Source organism: Tasmannia lanceolata, unplaced genomic scaffold, assembly GCF_043159265.1.
Source record: "Tasmannia lanceolata isolate RefF3 unplaced genomic scaffold, GAP_Taslan_0.1 ptg000013l, whole genome shotgun sequence".
Classification (NCBI taxonomy): domain Eukaryota; kingdom Viridiplantae; phylum Streptophyta; class Magnoliopsida; order Canellales; family Winteraceae; genus Tasmannia; species Tasmannia lanceolata.
The window spans coordinates 6132913-6158252 of NW_027518690.1; the positions used below are offsets into that span (position 1 = coordinate 6132913).

A 25340-nucleotide genomic window follows, 5' to 3' on the forward strand; every position below is an offset into this window, starting at 1 on the left:
GATAATGCCATTTTCGGAAAATTTCCGATTTTGAAGATGGGTTAGGAATGCTAAAAAATAGGGTGAAAATTTGTGGCACCCTAGTTGAATTTTGAGTCCAACAATCAGTTTTGGACTCAAAATCGATTCTCAAAATCCAAAACAAACCGCGCCAACACTCTTCAAATGGCGCATTTTGGGACAAAAAGATGGGGTTGGAAATGCTCCAAAAAGGGGTGGAAATATCATTCCCTTACTCTTCTCAGGACTAATGGCATTTTCGTACAATTTGTGATTTTAAAGTTGGCATTTTGCACAATAGCGATGATGTTTTCGTCCCCAGTGTTGGATAATCCGCCCGCTTTAACGTGAATTGACGTCGGTAAGCGGTAAAGTCTGCCCACTATTCACGTTAAAAGTGGGGCGCATTATCCTACAGCGGGGCGAAAAAATCATCTACCTTGGACAAATAATCCTGAAAGATATCTCAGCTCCCCGCTCCTCACTCCTCTACGCAAAACCTTCGTCCATGGATAAGATCATTTCCCCAAATATTATGTTTCCCTTACAATACTACATAAAACCCTAACCCTAACCCTAACTCCTCTCTCCACTTTCCTCTCTTCTTCTTCAAATTCTCCTGATTTTCTTACACAAATGCCGCTTTTAGCTTTCAATTCCCCACTGCAATTTGGCTGTTGTAGAGCTCCAAGGCGTTTTGGTCGGAGAGAGGTTTTCTTAGATGGAGCTTCATCTTTCTATTCTCAGAGAAAATTAGAATCAGATTCTACAGATAATGCTTTTTCTCGACCCATCTCTGTTCAAAGGTTAGTAAACTTCTACCAGCAGAAATGCTCCAACTATCTATCTAGGGCAAAATATAAACTGAAGTACCCAAAAATGGAAAATTCCCATATAATTTCTTGAATTTTGATTGCACTGTTACACATGTTTATAGATAATTATGTAGGTAAGTTTGTAGTTTGTACACATTTCTGTAATGTATGCATAAATGTGGACTAACATGTGTTTGTTAATGGATTTTACATTTGAAATTGAAGCGTTGGAAACATCCCTGGTTTCGGAAACGTTCATGAAACATGATAAAAAAATTGGAGAAATGTTTCCGAAATGCGTGGAAAACATATGAGAAACTTATGTGAATCATCTTTGAAACCCATGATAAACGTTTGAAACACTCGTAGAAAACGCATGTGAAACATGTAGGAAACATGTGTGGAACTTATGAAAATCATCTTGGAAAAAATATATAAAAAATTGTGGAATATATATTAAAAAAGAAAAAAAATAGCATATATTATAATGAAAAAAATAAGAAAAATTCAAATAGAAATTTGAAATTAACAAAATCTAAATCTTCAAAACCAGATATTTTGTGTTTTCCTTATGTTTCATGTGTGTTTTTTCTATCGTTTCTGAAACGCTTCTAATGCGTTTCCTAAGACATTTCTCATACGATTTTCTATCGTTTTCTCGTTTCTCGTTTCCCCTATATTTTTTATGCATTTCCCATTTCCGTTTCACGTTTCGTTTACCGAATTCGTTTCCCACACTGGTAACTATGGGTGGTAGATTAGGGAGTTACTTTTAGTTATGTAATTTTGAAATTTAAATACTAGTATACTTTTAGTTATGTAATTTTGAAATTTAAACACTAGTAGTTGTAGGCACGGTTTGAAATTTCAGTTTCGGCATATATTTTGGCCCTAGCCGAAACCGAAATTAGGAAAAGACCCTCGAAATGTTGTTTTTTTGGGCCGAAATTTCGGCTGAAATTTTGTAAAGGAATAAAAAATTAATATTTTTTATGAAATTTCACCAAAATTACCCAAATTTCTGAAATTTCGACCGAAATTTTGTACGTTTTGGATATTTTGGATTTCGGTCGTTTCGGTGTCGGTGTTGACCGAAATCCGAAATTTCGGTTCGGATTTTGGTCGAAATTTCAAACCATGGTTGTAGGCTGTTAAGCTCATGTTTCTTATGTGTTTTATGCAAGGGAATTGCTAGCGTCCATACAAAAGGCATTTCGCGGCTGGTCTGTCGCATGTTAGACCAGCCACCTCGTGAATGGACAGCTCTTGTCTCCATTCACGAGGTGGCTGGTCTGACATGCGACAGACCAGCCGCGAAATGCCTTTTGCGATGGACCCTAGCAAATCCCTTTATGTAAACTACTTGTAATGGTGTCTATAAATATAATCTAAAGACACCCAAGTTTGCATTGGGTTTTCTTCACATTTTCTCCACATTTTCATCTTCTTATACTTGCGGTCAAGTTGATCCACATGATTCGCTAATCACTGTATTCCTGGTGAAAACAAAAGCGATGGCTTGATCATAGTTACCAAAAAGTTCCTAGTTGGATGAGGAAGCTCGCTTCGTAAGCTATGTTCTTGCTTCTCAAATCAAGGCTCTGTTTGGCTGTAGGTAGTTTACCTTGTGGATAAGTGGTGTAAGTAGTCAACAGGGATGAGACAAACATTTGATTTACCAAGAATTTACGTAGTAGAATAGTGATAAGTGGTGTTTGGTTACCAAAATCGTAGAATAGTGGGTGGGGGTGTCATTTTAATATAGAAAGAGAAGAGAAAGAGGGAAGAGAGAGAAATAGAGAAAGCATCTTTGCCCAAGCCAAATTCTACCTTTTTGAGAAATTAGGCTTGGAAGGTATAAGGAGGGGACATGGATGCCACATTTCCAGACATGCAATTACCTATAAAACTTGTTTGGCATTCTCTAGGGATTTTGATGTTACATTGGCAACCAAACAAGAGATTTTGCTGATGTGGCACCCAAATGCAAAGCAAAACCCCAAAACTATCCCGGCTTTTGTGCAACCAAACATAGGGGGTTGTTTGGTTGCCAAAACCGTAGAAGAAGTCTAGGAGATTTCTGGAATATCAAATGCTATTCCATGTCTGGTAGCCAATATTGCATTCAAGTTCCATTTGATTTGACTCCCCGACAGGCTCTAGACATCATTATTGCTTTTTGCACACTTGGCGCCCATGTGGCACTATTGTTCCCTCTACTCATCTTCCAACCAAATTTCACCAAAAAGTAAAATATTTTGTAGAAGAATGGTGGAAAAGGTCTTTTCTTTTCTATTTTTCTCTCTCTCTCTCGCTTCCCTCTCTCTTTTCTCTCTCTCTCTATTTTGGTAATGAAACCCTTATGTTTTCTACTACTCTCCTAGAGAACTACCGCGCAACCAAACACTACGTACCACTATTCCGCTGTTCTTCTAGACAAATCAAATGCTTGTCTCCCCCCCTTGACTTCTTATTCTACTACTGTCTGAGACACCCTCGAGCAACCAAACAGAGCCTTAGGGAAAACAAGCTTCCCAAACGTCCTACGCATTTCCTTTTAATCAAGAGTACGCTTCCTATTTATGTGAATTTGTTCCAAAGAAAGTGTTTTCTCCTTTTGATTGTACCAAAGGAGCATATTTAAAACTTAAGAACTTGTGTTAAGTTTCAAATGAAACTTATGCGGATCTTTTTCCAAAAACTTAAATACTAAATTTACATGAATAAAGCATTTGAAACTATAATCCCTAAAGCTTGCAATTCTAACCAGTTATGAAGTTTTCTTTACTACTCCTAATCCTTACCTAATTAACCCTCCCTAACCTACTAAAGAGCTACTCTTTCTTTATACTTATTATTTGCTTTCAAGGAGGCTTATCGCATGCTTCATGTTGACTTTCATTGATGCTTTTCATACATTTTCTCTTTACTTTCTTTAGAACTTTTCACTTCTCGTATTGCCTTTTTTTAGACTCCTCGCTTCCCGCTCCCGCTCCCGTGTCGCTTCTCGAACTCGCTTTCTACTTTGACAACTATGGGCTAAATTTAGTTCGTTAATTTCTTAGTTTAGTTCGTAGTTCATAGGTGGCTAGAGCTAACTTGATAATTATGTTCTGAAAATAACCTTATTTTCGTTAGTGATAATCGATGTTTTTTTCATGTTTCTGATGCTCCTAGGCTGGATGAAGATTGTAACAAGGATTTGGGTGAAAAAATCTTCAAAAAATTTCCCTTCACAACACGTCGGCTGTTTGCGACATCAGTCATCTATTTATTTTCTTCTCCTTCAAGGTACTTTTCAGGTTTGCACTGTTCAGCACTGTTATTCCCAAACTCCTTTGTGCTCTCTTTAAACTTAATGTATTATGATTTATGTTTTATTCAGGACTTTGTGCTTGGATGTTAATCACTTTCATATTGGAACTAAACGAGTGAAACATAATCGTCTAGTGGGTCGTAGCCTGTGTAAGAATTTAGATATTTCTTGGAAGAAATAGAATTCTGTTTTGTATTTGGAATAAAATAGAATTCTTTTGTATGATTGAATAAAGATCAACATCTTAGACTTGGATGTGAATTGTTGATTGAGTTAATGTTTATGATATAATGGAGCTGATTTTTGCCCTCCACTTTTGGAGGGGTTAGGATGATTCAATGGAGCTGATTTTTGGTACACACCCTATCTATGATAGGCCCTTGCAAATGAATGGTTTGGATCCTCACAGAAATTGTGGGACCCATGTGATTGGTGCACTCAAGCGCACCATTTCCTATTAGAGCTTGAGCGCACGAACATATTCCTCTATATATATATATATATATATATATATATATTTTCCCCCATTTCAAACAATGTTTTATTATAACTTTCTTTATCTTATGGTAAAAGAAGTATGAAGGTCTACAATAATGTGCTGATAGCGATCAAAAGAAACGATTTATGCCATAACGTGCAAGTTTATCTTCCCTGGAATTTGCTTCTTCGCGAATGGTCTGACTATTGGTTGCTTGAATTTTTGAAAATGGTCTTGGCTGGAGTGGGTATTCATACTTGTTTTTATCAAAGTTATCACCAAAGTCATGTTGCTGTAATATATCCGAGGAAATGAAAAAAAAATAGTACTCAATATGTAGGCTGTTAATCAGTGAACTGGTTGAGGAATGAGGCAATGGGTATAAAGTTAAGGATATTTTGTTGATGCTTCTGCTCGATGTTTTTCCTTGTTCTACTGTATTCTCTGTTTCATCCACAGAGTCGATAACTCTTAGCAATAACTTTGCAGTATCCTCAGTGGAGTTGAGATTAGCTGGGAAACCTTCCCATTTAAGTGCTATTTTGACTTGGAATTGTTAGCCAACACTTGTGGGTCTTGTCATTGTGGTATCGCTTTCTATTATAATGATTTTGAGGTTTTTGGCATTGGCTGCATTCTCTAATTTAGCAAGGTTCACGGAGCATTTCATGGTACCAAGTTACCAACCCACCTATTGGCTATGTTTCTAGAATTGCCCGTGTTTCTTATGGCTCTAAATGTCAAGGGCTGGCATGTTTTCGTTTCCATCTCCACCAACATGAAATCTTTCAATCAACATGTATAAATTTTGTAACATTTTCTTCATGTTGATCGAAATGCTATCACTTTAGTATGTAAATTACATAACTTTGGTTGATAGTGACATGTCAAATTTTTTACCAGAGTGCATCGAGAATCCTGGCTTTCACATTTTTTTCTTGGTTAATGCGTATTTTATGTTTTTTTGCTTGTTTCTTACTTTATTGGGGCAAATGTATCAACTAATTATTGATTTGATGCATTTGCACATAGATTAGTGCACGATTTTCGTTTTTCATAGATTTATAGGTTTGAAAATTGGGAAAAGTATATTTTTGACTAAAAACTAATCGTGTATGCATGTTACCTTCTAATTTTATTATGGGAAAGGTGAGCGTACTCGGTCGAGTAGATAAGCTTATCTACTCGGTCGGGTTAAAAATAGTGGGGGCCCACATTTTTGGGGTGATCCAAACCATTCATTTGAAAGGCCCTTACCTAGATAGGGTGTCCACAAAAAATCAGCCCCATAGGATCATCCTAACCCATCCAACAGTGGAGGGAAAAATGGGGAAAAATGGACAAACACAGCTTGTCCACAAATCTGCCCATTTTTCCCTCCATTGTTGGATGGGTTAGGATGATCCTATGGGGCTGATTTTTTGTGGACACCCTATCTAGGTAAGGGCCTTTCAAATGAATGGTTTGGATCACCCCAAAAATGTGGGCCCCCATTATTTTTAACCCGACCGAGTAGATAAGCTTATCTACTCGACCGAGTACGCTCACTTTTCCCTTTTATTATAGCGAGTTAATTTTTTTTTTTTTTTTTATAAAATACTTTAGAAATAAGAAAACTTATATTTTTAATAGTGGAAAAAATATATTTTCCAAAAATACTTTATCATTTATGCATGCTAGTTTATAAATTCTTTTATATGTGAGTTATCCTTATCCAATCTATCGATTAATGGAGTCGATTGTTTATTTCAACTTTTATTTATTTTTGTTAGAAATCCTTTAAATTTCCATCAATATATTATATTCCTTTATTATATTGTAATTTGTTATGAAAACCTTTGTAAAGAGACACCAAGTCCTTTGAATTCATGAGCTGATCTTCCATATCTGTCTTTAATTTAGTTTCTTGTTCAAAATGCTGGGAGCCTACTCTTTTATGCGATGACTTATTGCCAATTTCTACATATGTGCACAATATTGCTTGAGCCTTGACTCATATATATCCGCGTGTGTGTTTGTACCATCATGCACACATATGTATGTGTGTGTGTGTGTCGATTGTTTGTTTATGTGTCCATATGTGCATGTCTTTGCACACGTTCATGCACGTTTGTATATGGATGTTCATGCATTGATATGTCTATATATGCATACTCTTTTTTTTAAAGGTAATGGTAGGATCCCTTAATATTGTGGGAAAGCAATACAATGGGAGGGGAGGCGATGTCCCCACCAAACCAACCAGCAAAAGAGAAACAAAACAAACAAATGAAAATAAAAAAGCACAAAACAGCCTACAGCGGAATAGCTTGGCTCATGATGTGACCGCCTTGAATCTCTTGATGTGGAACATTCACGTCAAGAGGGAGGCCAAGAGAAGTTGTGCCAATCCATCTTCAAGTGGGTCCCGTGAGGCGCACGCAACCCCTACTACGTTTCCAAGTGAAGTTGCTACAGAGGAGAACGGAGAAGCACACCGCACTGTAAACCAAAAAGATATATATATATATATATATATATATATATATATATATATATATATATATATATATAATTAGATGATGTGAAATGGCATACATAGAGTGCATACAACCAGTCAAAGGACATAGCATCCATGACACATCATAACAGTGACAGAAATATAAACCGAATCCAGCCCAAAAAGATCCAACCGATCATCAAAGCAGCCATCTAAATAGGATCCATACAAACAACCGACGATCCGAATACAACCTAGTGAAATACAAACATATAGATAAGCGTAAGAGATAAGAAAAGTCTAATTAAAATGATGTCCAGTATCAGAGAACTAGAGGGGTTAAATTGTCATTGTGACATTTTTCTCTTTGGTCAAATATCAAATTGGCAATTTAACTCTTTCTTGGATCTTCGTAGCTTGGGTAAGGTGGTGGTGGTTTAGGACCCAGTGGTGGTGGGGGGGGGGGGGGGGGGGGGTTGTAAGATGGGTTTTAGTTTTGCTTGTGTAAAGGAGTTCTTTGCCTAATTTCTGGTTAAAAGTTGAAGCACGTCAGTTTCCTAACTGGGTTAGACTACCTTTATTAAGTCAATTCATGTTAGGATTAGTTTCTATCCTTAATTGTTGCTGTTTTTAATTATTTGAAGTTGATAGGATTGTTTGTATTTCAGTTCATCCGTCCTAAATATAGAAGTATAAGAGAAGTTGTTTAGTCAAGATTTACATAGAGTTTAGCTTCGAAGGAAACTCTCCACGCAACTCGGGAGAAAGCATTTAGAATTTGTGTGGTGAGACTATATATGTAGGCCTACGTCCACATTTTATGCACGATGAATATTAATGAAATTTGAAGATTGCGATTGCAACCGTGAATGAGTTGTCGTCTCTTTTGATCTTGGTCTGATGCCTTGATTATACCTAGTGGTGTGATCCCCTAGGATACCTTGGTGTGATGCCTTGGTAACTATCTATCCTTATTCTATCTCTTCTTCAAAGGTAATTTTTGATCTCTTGAACGTCAACTTCTTGTTTCCTACAAGCATCTCCAAAAATTTCTTGTTTTATTTCTTTACATTGTTTTTGTTTTGAATGGCAAAGCTGTTTTATTAAGAATTTTTATTTCTTTACATTGTTGGGATAATTTTCTAAGTTTTTCATTCAACTCCTGATTACTCAAATTTGATCCAAAATCCTACCATCAGATTTCTTTAGATTTCTTCGCTTTGATTACTTTTTAATCTCAATGGTAAATAATGCTGGTTTTTACAGTTTACTAACAGATCGGATCCTTGGATCTGGTCAGAAATTCCCTGGGTTAAAAATCTGTCATAAAGGTTTTTGATCATCTTTATAACAGTCCTAAGGTAATTGTGATTTCAAAATTCACTTTCGATTTAATTGGATTCCATCTACTTGAAGACCCTAGTTGATTTTCATCAGTTCAATCAGCTCCTACACTGCTTTGGAAAATCTCTTGTATAGATTCATCTTATGCCGCATCTCTATCAGCTCCCTCCATTTCAAGAAGCTATGTAGCTTCATCTGCTTTCCTTGGAATGTGCTTAAAACGACATAACAGTTTCATGACACTAGTCCCACACTTCCAAGATAATATTTGTTAATCTCCACGGGCCCTGATTTGATTCCATTGCCCACACAATTGAGTTAGTTAAATCATCCTCCACCCATAAACAACCTCCAAAAATTCTTAAAAATTCAAAGGTCCATCAAGAGTGTTGAAATCTTCTCTTCAGAAGCCCATCGGACCCGTGTAAACTTGGTTTCTCACCCTCATACCATTCCTCAACACCTGTCACAAATTTCTTCGATATTTTTAAAATATCGCGTTTTTGTCGCGACATTTTGATAAAACGACAAAATCCCAAAATAATACCGAGACTTTAAAAATATAGCAATATTTTCATTTTTATCATTATCATGATATTTTTATTTTATATTTTCTTAAATTTTATATATTTATATAATTTTTAAATAATTTAATTTTTATCGTTTTTTTCCTAATGTAAACCCCAAAAAAATATATTTTTTATAATATATCACCAGATTTTTCCTTGCCGAGAAATTCCCAAGAACAATATTTCTGACATAGCTCAACACTCCTCTGACCCCTACACCCATAGCTCTTCCATATTCATATATTGCTTCTGATCATGTTTTTATTTATAGCTCTTGCGTTGGGGGATCCCTCTATGACGATTGAAGAAGTGACTCCTCCTGTTTTTACGTCTGGAGCACTCTTCCCTTCCGAGGTTGGTTCTCAATTATATCATTCATAATTGTCTCTTTTTTATTCACCCTAAATGATCCTTTGATGGATTCATTCTATTACATACACCTTGTTTATTGTTTAATTTGCTTGGCAGGTAAATTTAATTCATTTCTACTTGGCAGGAAAGGGTTGTCAAACTTTTTGAGAAGAACACTTACTCCGTTGTCAACATCTTTGATGTAACATTGCGGCCTCAACTTAATGTAACAGGTGTTGTTGAGGTATGCTTTCTAATTTTACAATCACACATTGACTTTTCTAGAATGAAAGTTTCTAATTTTTAAGCAGCATTTGAGTTAGTTACAGATGCAACACTAATATTATGAACTAGATGGGGCACTATTATCTGAGTTTTAAATTTTTATGTGTCGTCTCATAGTGAATACTTTATGTACATGACCAGGTTCCTGAAGGAAATGGTTCTGGAGTAGTGTGGGATGCACAGGGGCACATTGTGACAAATTATCATGGTAAGAGCTACTGAGCTAATGTGGTGCTTTGTCACCAATGTTGGATTGGCATATATCATTATCTAGTGTACCTTTTCTTATTAGTTGGTACAAAATGCCAACAAGTTCTCCTTGAGTATCTTTGTGTACTCTTTACCATGCTTCTTTGGAGGCTGTGTACTCTTTACCAAGGATTGAAATTTCAGTTTCGGTTTCTGCCTCAGCCGAAAATGAAATTTCGGTAGCAATTTTGGTTTTTGTTTAAATTTCAGTAAAAATGTTACAATTTCGACCCCAGCCGAAATCCAAAATTTCAGTCGAAATTTAAAACCATGCTCTTTACCATGCTTCTTTTTTAAGCTTATTGAATAGCACTTATGATCATTCAAAAAAAATGAGCAGTTATGTTTCCTTAAAGAAGTTGATTCTGAGAGTAACATCTCTTCTTGATTTGTATCATGAATGTTGGGATATTGATGGATAGTTATTTTAATACAATGATCATTGTTTAGATGTTTCTCATTATGACTATGCTCTAAATTGGGCATCTTTATGTGCATCTTGTCCAGTGGTTGGTAATGCTCTTTCTAGGAATCCGAGCCCGGGTCAAGTTGTTGCGCGGGTTAACATTCTTGTGTCGGAAGGGTGAGGTTCTCAAACCTGGACTGATTGCTGAAATATTTAATGTGGTGTTCAGATTGATGATAGTTTCTTTCAGCTACCTTGAACTTGTTGCTCTTATGGATGGTTATTGTGCTATCCAACTTTTCTTATTTTACTTATTTCTTGAAAGGGTACAAAAGAATTTCGAGGGCACGTTAGTTGGTGCAGATCGTGCCAAGGATCTTGTCGTCTTGAAGGTAGATAATTTTCCTTATCTGTCCATTGCCTTCATTAAAACTTTTAGTGTTTTTCATGGAAGTCCATGAAGTTGGTGTAAATGATAGTGCTTAGAAACCTAAATGCTCCTTTATTTTCTTGGAAGGAATTAAATACACATATGATTTTCTACAATACCAAATGCCCCTTAATGTAAAGGCACTGGTGCCAAAAGAGTTCTAGTTATAATTCCTTTAAATTGATCATTTTAACTTCCCAACTTTCATTTATTCAAATCAAGTGAGTTTCTCTTCCAGGAATTATAAATAGGTTTAGTTAATTGTGGATCCTTGTCTTTTCTATGCACTGATGGCGGTTTTTGTTTCCTCCTGTTATTTGGCATCAGCCTTAATAACATTGTTGGCTTGCTTGATGTGTTTGTGGTTTCTCTTGTGCTTTCACTTCAGAAAGACTTTGTGATTTGACCGAAACACATGTAAAATATTGGTTGAAAAATAGGTCTTGTAACCATTATTTTGGAGGGAACCTTCTTGAGGATGTTATTTGCCTTCGTAGACTCTCCCATTTAGACCTATTGTATCTCAGTTTGGCTTTACAGTCATGACATAGTCGATATGGATTATGTTGTCGATAGTGTTGAACTTCTCTTAATACCTACATGTTCAAGGTTGGCTTTTTTTTTTCTTTTTTGGAGATGCACAATTGAATCGGGTCGAATTTTCTGCAGCTATCGGGGTTCTTCACCATGAGGATAGCAAGCCGGGGTTTATTTTATCCTTGGATAATCTTGCAATCTGGGAAAACCTTTGTTCTTTGATAATATATTAATAGAATAAAGTTTGTGAACAGTAGGAAAGATAATTACATGATAAACTTATCCAATCAGGATAGCCAAGCCCAGGAACAACATATCCGAGGATTTCTATCCAGGTGATGAACAGCACCATAGGCTTCAGCAGTTGGCTAATTTCCTTAATCTCAGTAAAAATCAGTTTTAGAGACATACTTATGTCCTTATAGGGATTAAATCCTTGATGATGGTTGAGTCTCATAGCACATGGACTTTCAACAATGGCATATTACCTTTTATTCAACATCTGTAAGTGGATGGTTTTTTGGCAATCATAAATGAAACAATGATATTTTCAGTTATTTGTTCATACTGTAGACTTCAAAGAGCATCTGATTTCCACAATCTCCCCTCAATTTCATATTGGAATTTTCTCAACTTGCTCCAGCTTTGAAGAATTCTCCATGTCCAAGCAGATTTTGATTCATGTTAAGAAATATTACGTGTTAATTGAAGGAAACCAGTGCAGTGACAACAGATTTAAAATCTAGTCGATTAAGGAATTTGACCAATATTCATGTTTTTTAACCAAATCTTTTGATTATTATAATTGATTTCCAATCAACCTGAAAATTCTGTACTCAAATTGTATTGTTCTATTTCATTTGGTCTATAAATTCTGGTAAGAATTTTCCATGAAATGTCTCAAAAAATCAAAGAAAAAGCATTCTTTTATACATTATTGTTTTGCTTAATGAAATAATTTATCCTTTGTTTTTCTTAAGTTTGAGATACATATATTGTTATTTTCCATTTGGTTGAACTATATAGAATGGATGCCTTGTCTTTTATAATTTGCTAGGTGGCAACCCCAGAAGATCTTTTGACGCCAATCAAGGTGGGGCAATCATCTGCTCTAAGAGTTGGTCAGCAGTGTCTAGCTATTGGAAATCCATTTGGTTTTGACCACACTTTGACTGTTGGGGTTATTAGTGGATTAAATCGAGAAATTTTTAGTCAAGCTGGAGTCACAATTGCTGGCGGTGTTCAGACAGATGCAGCCATCAATCCAGGAAACAGGTTTGTCTAGCAATTTTTAGTTTGATTTGTACAATGTAGTCATAACATTTCTTTGAGTAAATTTAGAGCAATTGAAGGCATTTCCATTTTGAAAGCTAGTAGATGTTAGACTATCTTCAGGGAACTGTCTCTATTATTTTTCAGTTTCTTGTGCAAACATTCTGTACTTATTTTATTACATTCTCTACTTATTTTATTCAGTTCATTTTCTCAATTATCTTATTATCATGTTATTATTTTTAGTAAAATAAAAAAATTACTAATGAAAATCTAAACATTTCTAAAAAAAAAAGTAAATGATCGAAATAAAATTTATAATGCTAATATTTAAAAAGATGATCAAATAAAATATAAGAAATAAAAAATTTGTAAGATAAAAATAAATAATATGTAACCATTCAAAAAAAATAAAAAATAAATAATATGTAAACTTAATAAGATATATTTATAATATAGTAGCTACCTACTCTAAAACAGTAAAAATTATTAATAAGTAAACTTAATTATTAATAGCCATTGTTTCAGTTGTGGTAGGATTCCCACAATTTATTTGAATTAGTTTTTATTTTTATGTGTTAATTTCCTATTGGCTAAAATAGCCATTGTTTTAGTTGTGGTAGGATTTCCAAGTTGGACGAATTTTAGTAGGGAATATTTTTAGATATTTTAGGAGTTTTATTTTTGTTGGAATTTGCAAGCGTTGGGCGTCCAAAAGGGTTGGGTTAGTTCAGTCTTTTTTTCCTCATTTGACTAGAATTAGGAATCTCCATGCAATTCTATAAATACATCATCCATGTACACCATTTGATGCATTCGAATATGAATCAATAAAGTACGTTATGCTTTGGAGAAGTTTCTCCATCGATCGTCCTGATCAATCCCTCAAGGTTGCCGAAGCAAAGTCGATTTTCACTAGAGGTTCTCTTGATCTTCACTCACAAACAGCCTCTCTCACGATCAACAACAGAGGATTCCTCATCTGCTGATTACAAGTCTCATCCGAGACCACTACCCAGATAGCCAATCGATCTCACCTGCAGGTTCATGTCCTTTGCCTTGGAGTTTGCGCAAGCCTAAACCTTCCCAAATCCCTGCAGGTTTCCACCAACATGAGAGCAAACCCCTTAACTTCCTATTTCAGCTCTTCTAACATTCCAACCGTAACCTTCACCTTATTCAGCTGCCACCTGCCTAAAATCCAGCCATCTAAAACCAGTCCAGCTTTTCTCAGTCCATGCACCAGCCTCCTCTAACAGCCATGCAAACCGCAACCTTAAACCCACCATGCTTCATCCCAGAAACCGCCTACCTCTTTTTTTCCATCAGTCAATTGAATCCTGCCTAACGGCCAACTTTTCTCCTCCATATTAGCTTACTTTCACCCTTCCTAAGTATAACCGAACCCTCCTATCTAGTTCTTAAATCACCTCCCTAATCTTTAATTAACCTCTTTTTGCATCTTGAATCCACTTGAAAACAACCCAAGATTCCATCTCTTTTAACAGAATAACCAATCTTTAACCATCATAACTTCCAATTCTTGAAATCAAGAATTACAACCACCTCCTACCATAAGAAACCTTCATAATTTGCCCCACCATTCTCTAATTCAACCACCTTGCCCTCCATCATACTAACGATAAAGATTAGGCCTCTTCCATAGCCCTTTTAATCATTCTAACAGCCCTTCCGTCAATTTTAACTTGCCTTTTCAACCCTTTCAACAACCTTTCCTTCCCTTTCCCTGTATTATCACCTTTAAACCCTTCCGCTATGCTTACCCTGCATTAACTTCCTCTTACTTTCGCTATTGATTTCTTAATGCGTTCTTATTGCATTTTCCATTAGTCCCCTCTCTTCCCGCATTGCTTCTTGCATTTACTTCCCACTCGGGCAATACAGTTCATAGTTGAATTAGAGTTCATATGACTTCTCATACTTAAAGTATGAGGGAGTTAGAACAAAACAAGAAAGTAATAACATGTTTTCATCAAAATTTTCATTAATGTTGATGGCTCAAGTTTGGGGAATCTGGGGCCTTCGGAGATTGGAGGCCTTTTGAGGAACGAAGGAGTAGTAATATGGGTTTTCAGTGGTCCTTTAGGAGTGGCTGACGCTAATGAGGTGAGAGTTCGTGCTATCCATCATGGCATCAAGTTGCTTCACGATGTAGATCTAAATAAGGTGGTGGTGGAAGGGGATTCTCTCAATGTAATTAGGTGGCTTAGAGGCTCTCTTATTGCCCCTTGGAGATTTGCCGCTCTATATGATGAGATTCAGGATAGAATTGGATCTTCCTCGATCTCCTTCAACCACATCAGGCGATCAATGAATGGAGAGGCTGGAAAACTGGCTATAGAGGGTGTCTTTAAGGATAAGTATTGAGCTCTTTGATTTTCTTCCTCTAGCAGCTTTGATTTCTGAAAATTTTCCGGATCTTGTTCCTTTCTTACTTTGTACTCTTTGGGACATCCTCAGTCTCTTTTTCAATGAATTCTCATTTGCCATTCAACTCAACTCTACTCAACTCAACTCAACAAAGCCTTTGTCCCAAACTACTTGGGGCTGGCTAAATGAATCCTTTAGAAAAAATCATGAAGAAGGTAAAAGGAATCTGCCTGGCTCTAATCCTGGTTCTAGTTGGGTTCTTTTACGTGGATCATTTTCTTCCATTTTATCCTATCCAGGGTCATGTTCTCTGTTATGTTCCTAGCTATCAAGTCTTTTCTCACTGTTTCTACCCAAGTTGTTTTCGGTCTGCCCCTACCACTTTTTACTCCATCAATTTGGCACGAGTCGCCTCTTCTCACTGGAGCATCCAAAGGCCTACGTTGGATATGTCCAAACCATCTTAAGTGGTACTCTCTCATCTTCTCCTCCATTGGTGCCACCCCCACCTTTTTACAAATGTCTTCATTTATAATTCTATCTAAACTTGTGTGGCCGCACATCCATCTAAGCATTCGCATCTTCGCTACGCCATTCAAAAAGAAAAAGAAAATATTGAGCTGAAGCTGCATCTTGATGTTTTTGCAGTTTATTAGCTGTATTTCCAACTTGACTCTAATTCTTGTTTTGGTGTTCCTTGCCAGTGGTGGTCCTTTATTAGACTCCAAAGGAAATTTGATTGGGATTAACACAGCTATATTTACCCAGACAGGTAAATTCCTTGTTCTCAATTATAGTAACTGACTTGCATGCATTCAAATTTTGGAAGTTTAACTGGTACACGTGATCTTTTAAATAATAATGTAAAGCAATGTAAAGCCACGGCATTTCTTGTGTTTGCCTATACTCTTCAGTCCACTTTGATTGTCGGTTTTTAGTTGTATGTTTGGCACTCCTTTCACATGACTAGCATGCAAAAAAGTATGTTTGTCACTCCTTTCACATGACTAGGATGCAAAAAAGTATGTTTGGCACTCCTTTCACATGACTAGCATGCATTCGAAAGGATAATCTCAACTGACTGGAGTCTTTGCTTGTAATAAATATAAAATTGCTTATTTTTGTCTCTATATTTGCACTTTGCACATGCTTGTCATTTGATTTTTTGTTTTTATATTTTGTGTTTCATGTTCAAGCTTAGCAGAATAAATGTGTGAAAGGATGCAACTGAACTGAAAAAATCCAAATGAGCCAAACGAGTCAGAGAAATTTTAGAAATATTTTTTCCTCTCCAAAAACATTTCTGAATAGGGTTGTCCTGTTGAGAAGGTTTTTGGCAGACCACATAATCTATGGCAACCAACATAATATTTCTGCCATTAAAAAAAATACAAATGAGTCAGGTTTTAAAGAATCATCAGTAGGCTGTAGGCTATTGTTGATGTACAGTAAAAAATTTCAAGCTGAGAATTTCATATTTTTTCTGTGCACTGAAGAATTCTCTTGTTAATAGAATGACAATTACTTCGTATTAAGTATTCAGGCCTTAATATGGGAAAGAGTCCCTTTCATTTGGTGAGTTGTTATCTTATACATGTTCATATTTTTTCATGGAAAAATATGGGCATGCAAAAGATCAAGTGGGGGCTACTTTTTCAATGATCCAAACCATTTATCTATTAGGCCTTGCTAAGGATGGGGCATGCACTGCAATACACCCCATTGGGGTTTCTAACAAGAGCTAATGGCAACTTCTTAGTTGGATGAGAAACTCGCTTCGGAGCGTGCTTAAAAGAGTATTTAAAACTTTAAAACTCATCCTAAGTTTCAAAGGAAACTTATATATGAATCTTTTTCCATAAACCTGGTAGTTAATCTATATCAATAAAATATTTGAAACTATAAATCCTTAAAACTTGTAATTCTAATAAGGCGTGACGTCTTCTTTACTGACATTTCTTACATACTTTAATCCGAACCTATTATATCCCTACTCTTTTTATACACTTACTGTTCGCTTCCAATGAAACTTATTACATGCTTCATATTGGCTTTCAATGATGCTTACCACATTTTCCCCCTTTACTTTCTTTAGAACTTCTCGCTTCCTGCATTTTCAAGCTGGTTAAGCCAAAAGGTTCATGCCTCTCCCAATCTAAGCACTTGTGCACCACAATTTCCCTAACTACCTTGTCCAAGACATTACTGGCACTAAAAGAAACCTTACCCAATGCAAAAAAATGTTATGTATGAGTATGATATATTGGAAACCGTTTTCAAGGAATAAAAAGCAAATAGCTGTATCTATTCGACACTGCATGAAACACATGTTTTGCTTCTCTTTATAAATTTTGTCACGTCCCTGAAGACAATTGTTGGCATGGCAGGGACATCGGCAGGAGTTGGCTTTGCCATCCCATCCTCAACAGTGCTTAAAATAGTACCTCAGTTGATCCAGTTTGGCAAAGTGAGTTATTATTAAATCTTTCTGGTTGTTATTTTCCTTCTGCCATATATCCATCCATGTTGTTTAACTGCTTGTCAATTTTAGTCGTAGTAAAACTGGAAGACTTGTAAATTGAGGTTTCACCAAATCTAAATTACAGTCCTCCTATATCCATATCTGGCTCAAGGATAATTTGAAATCAGTTTGATTTCAGAGACCTGAAACTCGATGACTTTTCACTACTTGCAGTAAGTGGCTTGTAAGAAACTCTGTAATTGGCAAAATCTCTCCTTTCTTTTCATCACCTTTACCACATGTCAACTCTCAGAGAATTTGGATTTTGTATCAGAGAGATGACTAAATATATATATTTTTTTTGAAGCAAGAGATGACTAAATCTATTAAGCATCTCCTTTATTCTCATTGCTATTGTCATGGTTCATCTATATCAGGTTGTTCGTGCGGGTTTGAATGTTGACATAGCTCCAGACCTAGTTGCGAATCAACTAAATGTTCGAAATGGAGCTCTTGTCCTACAGGTATGTACCACTATTATCGAAATCCCTGAGCTCTTATAGTGTCAGAATTGGCTTTCTTGAAAATATTTGTTTTCCTATATAATTTAATTTTTTTGAATTTATTCATTAATCTTTCTCTTAGGAATCAAAACAGCTTATCATTTCATCTCTGATTTGTATGCACTAGGTTCCTGGAAATAGTGTAGCAGCCAAAGTGGGGCTACTTCCGACTACGAGAGGTTTTGCAGGGAATATAATCCTTGGGGACATCATCATTGCAATCAACGAGAAGCCCGTAAGTTATATTTTATCCACTCAAATCAACTTACTTTTCTGCATTCTTTTCCTATTTGGTTCTTTTGTTATTTGTAAGATTCCAAAATTTTGGTGAGGGATTTTCTTGTCCTTTTTGGTTGGGCAGGTAAGAAGCAAAGCAGAGTTATCCAAGGTTTTGGAGGACTACAGTGTTGGGGATAAAGTTCTGCTAAAAATTCGGAGGGGCAGTGAGAATCTGGAGCTGCCTCTTATTTTAGAGCAGAATGATAGATCATGAGAATGAATGCCTGGTATCTCTTCCCATCAAACAATTTCATCTACTTTTTCAGCCTTGAAAATTAATGGGTATTTTTATTTTATTTTTATGCTGCATACTTCTTTTGGTAGATCTTTATGCTGTATACTTGATTATGTAAAACGGAAAGCTGAAGAAAAATGTTAAATGTAGAGGCAGGTGGTGGTGGGTTTAATATAAAATCACCATCCTGATTAGTTCTTGATTCTGATTGTTGGAAACTATTATTTCTTTTATTGGCAATAATTTAATAATGTAAAATCATTTAAATGATTCTTTTTCGATTTCACGAGGCTATTCCTGAAGGCATTGAAGTGTTGTTTCCACAAATTTTCTTAGTAATATTCTCCTACAGATCTTTACAAGATGAGATGTGAGCAGAGAGTATTAATTAAAATAAAAATCCAGCTACCTGCAAGAAAACTTGATATCCCAAGATGCATTAACCATCGCTTTTTTTGTACTCAGAAATAAGTCTCATTGTTTCCACAATTTTATTTGGTGAGAAAACTTGGCTCAGACAAATCCTAAAACTAGTAAGCATCCACAAAGTTACAATTCTGAGATTTTAAAATTTGAGAATATAGTTCCATCCAATATAAGATTAATTATTCTCCAAAAGCGTGGCTTTTGTATATAATGCCTAAGAATACCAAGGACAGTGGATCACAGAACCAACTTAAGAGTTTTGGTATCTTTATATACTTTTTATTTTATTTTAAAGCCATAATCTTGTGTTTACTTGCACATTACTTTAAACCATAGTTACCAGGGTGGGAAACGAATTCAGGAAACGAAACGTGAAATGCTTGAAAAAATTATTAGGGGAGACGAGAAACGAGAAAACATTAGAAAATTGTACGAGAAACGTCTTAGTAAACACATTAGAAGTGTTTCAGAAACGATAGAAAAAACACATATGAAACACAATGAAAAACGAAATATGTGGTTTTGTAGATTTAAATTTTGTTAATTTCAAATTTCTATTTGAATTTATCTTTTTTTTATTTTTCCTACAATATATGCTATTGTTTTCTCTTTTAATATCCATTCCACGATTTTTGATGTGTTTTTTCCAAAATGATTTTCGTAAGTTCCACATATGTTTCATACACATTTCACATGTGTTTTCTACGAATGTTGCATACGTTTATCGTGCGTTTCACACATGATTTACATAAGTTTCTCATATGTTCCTATGCATTTCAAAAACATTTCTCCAAAATTTTATCATATTTCGGAAACGTTTCCGAAACGTGTTTCCCAAGTTTTAGGGGAAACGAGTTTCCCACGCACGAGAAACGCGTTTTAGGGGAAACGGGTTTCCCACCCGCCCAAGGAGTTTCCGGCAACTATGCTTTGAACCCATGTTTTAATAGAAACGTTCAGAGTGAAGACAGCCTTTTTTCTTGGACCTTTGTCTGTGCTACTGTGATAAAATCTTAATGGCAGTCAGGGAAGGAAACTTAGTTGATGGTCGAGTTCTTAGGTTTGGAATAGATTCTGATCTCAATATGCTGAACACCCTTAGTCAAATTTATTTGAATTCTGCGAATTTGATAACTAGTCCTAGCAATCTGTTCAATAGAATTCAAAAGTAGAGCATAGTTACAATTAAGGTTTCTGAGTTTTTGAAATACCAGCTTTCCTATGCCGATTTGAGTTTATTTTCTCAAATTTTGGATGGTCCTGTTGGTGATGATTGAAACCGCATGATGTCAATGATGATTTTGATTTCTGTATGAGTTTTGGAGATTTGGGTATGGCAAAATCTCCCCATTTCTAGTGCTGTAAAAACATTAAACTGGTTTGAGAATTTCGGTGTATAATGAGCTTATTGACATGTACGATAAGTTTGAATGCATTTGACATGCCACAGCTATGTTTGTGGAAATTCCTCAGAGATATTTAGTCTCCTGGAATACTATGATTGAGGGATACTGTGAGAACAGTGATTTTGTTAAACAACTGTCACTGTTTGGAGAAATGAGATGTAGAGATTTAGAGGGTGATATAGTGGCTTTTATTAGTTAAATTACAGGTTGTGCTCACTGTATCCATGGAAACAGCTCTTGTAGACATACTCTAAATGTGCATTGATAGAGAATGCTAGAGAAGTCTTTGATGAAATGTCCAGCAGAAAAATTGCATCTTGGAATTCCAGTGTTATACTGAGGCTTTTAGTTTAGTTTCTTTGATATGATTAAATCGGAGTAACCGAAACCAGATGAAGTAACAATACTGTGATTGGTTTCAAGCTTGCCGGAATTCTGGATCACTGAATCATGGCCGGCGAATCCATTCATATATAGAGAAAACAGTTTGTTCAATCAGAAAATTCTTAAGAGTTTGATAAAATGCCTGAACGAGTTGTTATCTCATGGATTTTGTGGATGCTTTCTCGATGATGCAGATGGTGAGACTATGTTTGATGAACTTAGATTTGAATTTTGAATCTATGGGAATTAGTGGCAAAGAAACTATCTTGTGTGCGAGTTCAAGTTGCAATGACAATATGAAATCATTATGCAAAACCTTCACTGGCATTGGAAGTATGAAAATGAACTCCTTCATCGAATGAATGACCGCTTTTTTCCCTGGAGAATGACGAGGACCCTTTACTTTGCTTTAGCCTTGAGTGTATACAGATGGAGCAAAGGTGATGAGGATAACTAATTGGGACTGCAAAGCATAGTTTCAAAACTCCCGCGAGTCGACTCATTTTGATGTTGGTCTGGGTTTGCATTTTTCCCTATTAAGTTAATCAAAACTCCTTTGACTATCCCGAGTTATAACCGTGTCAAGTACTCAACCTTGTTGTGCCAAGTCGACTATTTGTTTTTGGGATATCATTTTTTCGCCCTTCCCTAAGGATTATGCGCCCCCCTTTTAACGTGAATTGTGGCAGATCTTTAATGCTTTTTGACGTCAATTCACGTTAAAAGGGTGGCACATAACCCTACAGGAGGTGAAAAATCATCATCCTTGTTTTGGCTGTATTTTAGCCTCATATTGCATTTGTGCTCTCGGGTTTGATATAGTTAAATTTTTTAGCGTTGGTCTCCCTATTTTATGCCATGTCTACTCTTGACCACTCTATTCTCTCCCTTGCCTTCCTCCTCACTCAAAAAACTTTATGAAAGTGAGCTTAATTATTGTTTTCACAATATTAGCCATTATTGTAAATGGGTATCACTTGAAGTGTCCCAAAACTGTGACGGCAGCCATTTTGAAATTTGTGGAGAATCATCAAGAGTTGTAATAAGCCAATAAGTTTGTTATTGTACCGTTCAAGGGGCTCTACTGTAAGAATGCAGTTTAAACTATGTCAATGTCACGTATTGTTGACCATGTGAAAAGGTGATTATATCGGAATAATAATGAGATTTTTGTCTCAAAAATAAATTTGAATTTGTTGGGTTTTTCGCTGGAGAAAAACCACTAAATTACGAAGCAAATAAATATGTGGATTTAAAGAACCAAACAATCAAGAGAGCAATCACACAAAAGAACACGAAGATTTACGTGGAAAACCCTCTAATGAAGAGGGAAAAATCACGGGGCAGATCCGACGAAATATCCACTAATCAAATACGTAATACAATGTCTCTTTCTCAAGTTTTTCACCTAAAACTTGAGACCATACAAGAAATAAGAGAGATAAAAGGTTACCTCGTTGCGAACAACAAAACTCACTTTTTCACCAAAAATTACCCACTTCGATCTTCAAGTCGAAATCCAAATTCTCGCGAAGTCTCCATGCAATGAGAGGAGTCAACGGCGTGGTGAAAATCTGTAAGAAGAACGCTCTAAAAAGAGCTCTAGGTTTTGATCCCCAAATCAAACCTTAAACACGCAAAGAAAACCCTCGTTTCTTTCTTCTTCTTCTTCTCTTCCCTCTTTCTTCTCTCTTTTTCTCTCTTTTTTTTTCTTTCTTTCTATTCTCTCACATTTTTTTTTTTTTTTTGCTTTTCACGTTTTTGTGACTCACGTCACACATACACCCACACAACAGTTTCTTTTTTGTCTATGGGAAACCCATCTTGTTTCCTATTTTTAATGGGATTCCAAAAGTGGGTGTGGGACGTGGGGCCTACATGGGCTGGACCCACAACAGAATTAACAAGCACCTTTTTACTCTTAATTGTGTGCTTATTATAATGTGATTAAGCTATAGGATTATTTGTAGGCATAAAAAATAAAAACTTGTTAGACATATGTGTCACCTTCCAATTATTTTATATGGATGTTTGTATGAATCATAGTGAATGAAATGTTACCTGTTTTTGTTAACGCACTCTTTGCCCCTGCTCGTTTTAGATTTTGACAACCGATTGTGAGTCCAAAACTGATTATTCGACTCAAAATTAAATGTGATTTTGAGTCCAATAATCAGTTATGTAGTCACATGGTTGTCAAAATCTAAAACATCTTATATATTATTATTTCTCATCAGTCCATATTTGAGACTATGTTTGTTAAATTACTAGGATTATTTGTTGGTTAAGCTTGTAATAAACTAATAACTGTCTAGCTACTTGCACAACTAATTCAATATGATGAGTGAGTAAAGGTTAATCATGAGGATGTTTTTTCGACTAAGGGAAATCTGAATCTATGTTAATTTCTCAGATGTGGCAACATAGAATATTCTATTTTCCGGATTCGTACCAAATCATGGATTGTGTACTGATAGGGAGAAAATACGGTAGGACCGTTAGAGCTCGCCACGTGTCACCCTTATACCAAAGGAATCTAATTATGATCAAGAAGAGTATAAAGACAAGTGTTGGGGGAAAAATAAATAAATTCCTCTTTTACTTTAGACACTCTTCTTCCCCCCATAAGTATGTTTATCTCTATTAGTCTTGCTTAGATATCTGTGATACCGATACCTGACTTGAGCGTCATAGAGCGCCCCCGAGTCCCCACTTCGGGGGCCTTCTAACGTTGTTTTCTATGAGCGCAGGCACCCATGAAAATGAGCTATACCAACCTAAGCTGCTGGTTTTGCCGATAGCGCCCGTCCGACGCCCAGATCCGGATTTTGGCATCATCATGTACCATACACATGATACATGCCACTACCTATAACTCTATAAGTGAAAGATTCGACCTATTTCGATTACCATGCTAACAGTCGGTCTCATAAATGACCCTGTGGGATGGTGCAATGCACAGTTCGCCCACATGCATGCCCACGTGCGATGTGGGCAGTGGGCTGTAGGTAGGACTGTCAATCGGGCAGAGCTTGGGTGGGCCTGAGGTGCTCAAGCTTAGCCCATGTCTATACAACGGGCTTCGGGCCGAGTTCGGGCTTGCCCATCACCTCTTATTTTCTGCACAAGAAAAGACTAAGCCAAGCACAAAAAAGCCAATTTCATAGAAAGCCATTAAACTTGTTGGCTTTGGCATGTGAGAAAAGCCACACCGATTGATTTTTTGCCAGATTTTGTCTTATTCATTTAATAAATCTGAGGTCGAACTATAGCCTATAGGATATGATGATCCAAACCGTTCATATGGAGTGGGCCGAAGAGGGGCAAAATAAAGAAAGAAAAAAAACCTATTTAATGTCGAACTATAGCCTATAGGATATTAATGTTTAAGTAACCTATTTAATTAATATCTACTGATTTTTAAGGGCATAAAAAATCTTGAAAAATTATATAGTAAATATATTATCAGGCCCGGGCCTATAACGGGCTGGAGACCCTTGATCAAGCTCAGCCTAAATTAGAGTTCGGGCTTCAACTTTTGACCAAGCTTGGTTTGGCTTGTTCTCATTTTAATTATGGGCGGGCTTTTAGCGGGCTGAACGGGCGGGTTTTGAGCTTGCCCATCCCGATTGATAGTCCTAGCTGTAGGGCGCTAGTGGTGCACTTCACATGACGTGTCGTCGCAAGGAGCAATTTGAACACTTAAATTTTTCCATATCGGCTAGAACTGGCCCTGCCTTGAATAGGTGCTCTATAAGAAAGGGTGTCAGAAGCTATATAAAAATAGCAGAAACGTTCCATTACAGACAGAAATGAAATTCACAAGTGAGAACCAAATTTTCAAAGCAAATTACTCTCTTGAAAGGTATCAAACTACCGTATACTTTCTTCAAAAGAAAAACATTCAATTACATTGTTTTCTGCAGAAGCAGTAACTTGTATCTCGAATACTTGTTTCATCCAAAAGTGATTTTTGGGTTTGTTTATGCTTAGTACAAAGCGTCAACAACCATTTTGGGGTAGATTGCACCGGGCTTCATTGTATCTTGGAGGCAAATTCGTGGTACCCCTTGCACACTTACCGGTGGGGGCGAATATTGTAAGGAAAGCGACTTTGAAGCATATATCTCTTCTATTCTCTATTTCCACCATCTCCACAACAAATCCTCCAACACAAAATACATGTATAAAATACATAGATTCTAATCAAGTTCTACAACATTATAAAAAAATAAATCAGAATACAACCATAACATAAAAACCAAAAGCCGGTATCAAAATAAAAAGAAATCCTTCGTCAAACCCTAAAATCTAGAAGTGAATATCATCTAAATCTCAATCACCACCGACCTTCGAACGGATTCAAAACAAGAGGTTCCAATGCCTGATTCCGCCAATCCAAATCACACCCTTAAAATAACCTTAACCCCTTGCTTCTATATACCGAAATTTATCATATACATTGTTTCGGCAAATTGGGCACGTTGTGCTAGCTCGAAACCACTTATCAATGCAGTGCACATGGAACATGTGATTACAGTTTGGAAGAAGCCTTCCTATCTCATTTTCTTCAATCTCACATAAACAAATCACGCATTCAACCCCTTCATTGTCTCTTCGCTTGTAGATGAAACTGGGCAATGTGTTTATAACGTAAGAATCGA

At 36.2% G+C, this 25340-nt stretch overlaps 1 protein-coding gene across 2 annotated transcripts; it reads left to right on the forward strand.

The window, feature by feature from the left end:
• The first annotated feature begins 461 nt into the window (after window positions 1–461).
• DEG8 (Trypsin family protein with PDZ domain-containing protein) lies at window positions 462–18662 on the forward strand. 2 transcript variants are annotated; one of them, XM_077393903.1, is made up of 13 exons: window positions 462–806; window positions 3993–4117; window positions 9273–9355; window positions 9498–9596; window positions 9779–9845; window positions 10394–10469; window positions 10618–10684; window positions 12317–12534; window positions 15627–15694; window positions 17310–17389; window positions 17821–17907; window positions 18074–18181; window positions 18308–18662. In XM_077393903.1, exons 1-13 carry the CDS (start codon window positions 637–639, stop codon window positions 18437–18439), a joined length of 1380 nt encoding a protein of 459 aa, XP_077250018.1. In that variant the 5' UTR covers window positions 462–636; the 3' UTR covers window positions 18440–18662. The 2 variants fall into 2 exon arrangements, with proteins under 2 accessions (XP_077250018.1, XP_077250019.1); XM_077393904.1 differs by having other exon boundaries at window positions 642–806; window positions 3993–4106.
• The last annotated feature ends 6678 nt before the right edge of the window (window positions 18663–25340 follow it).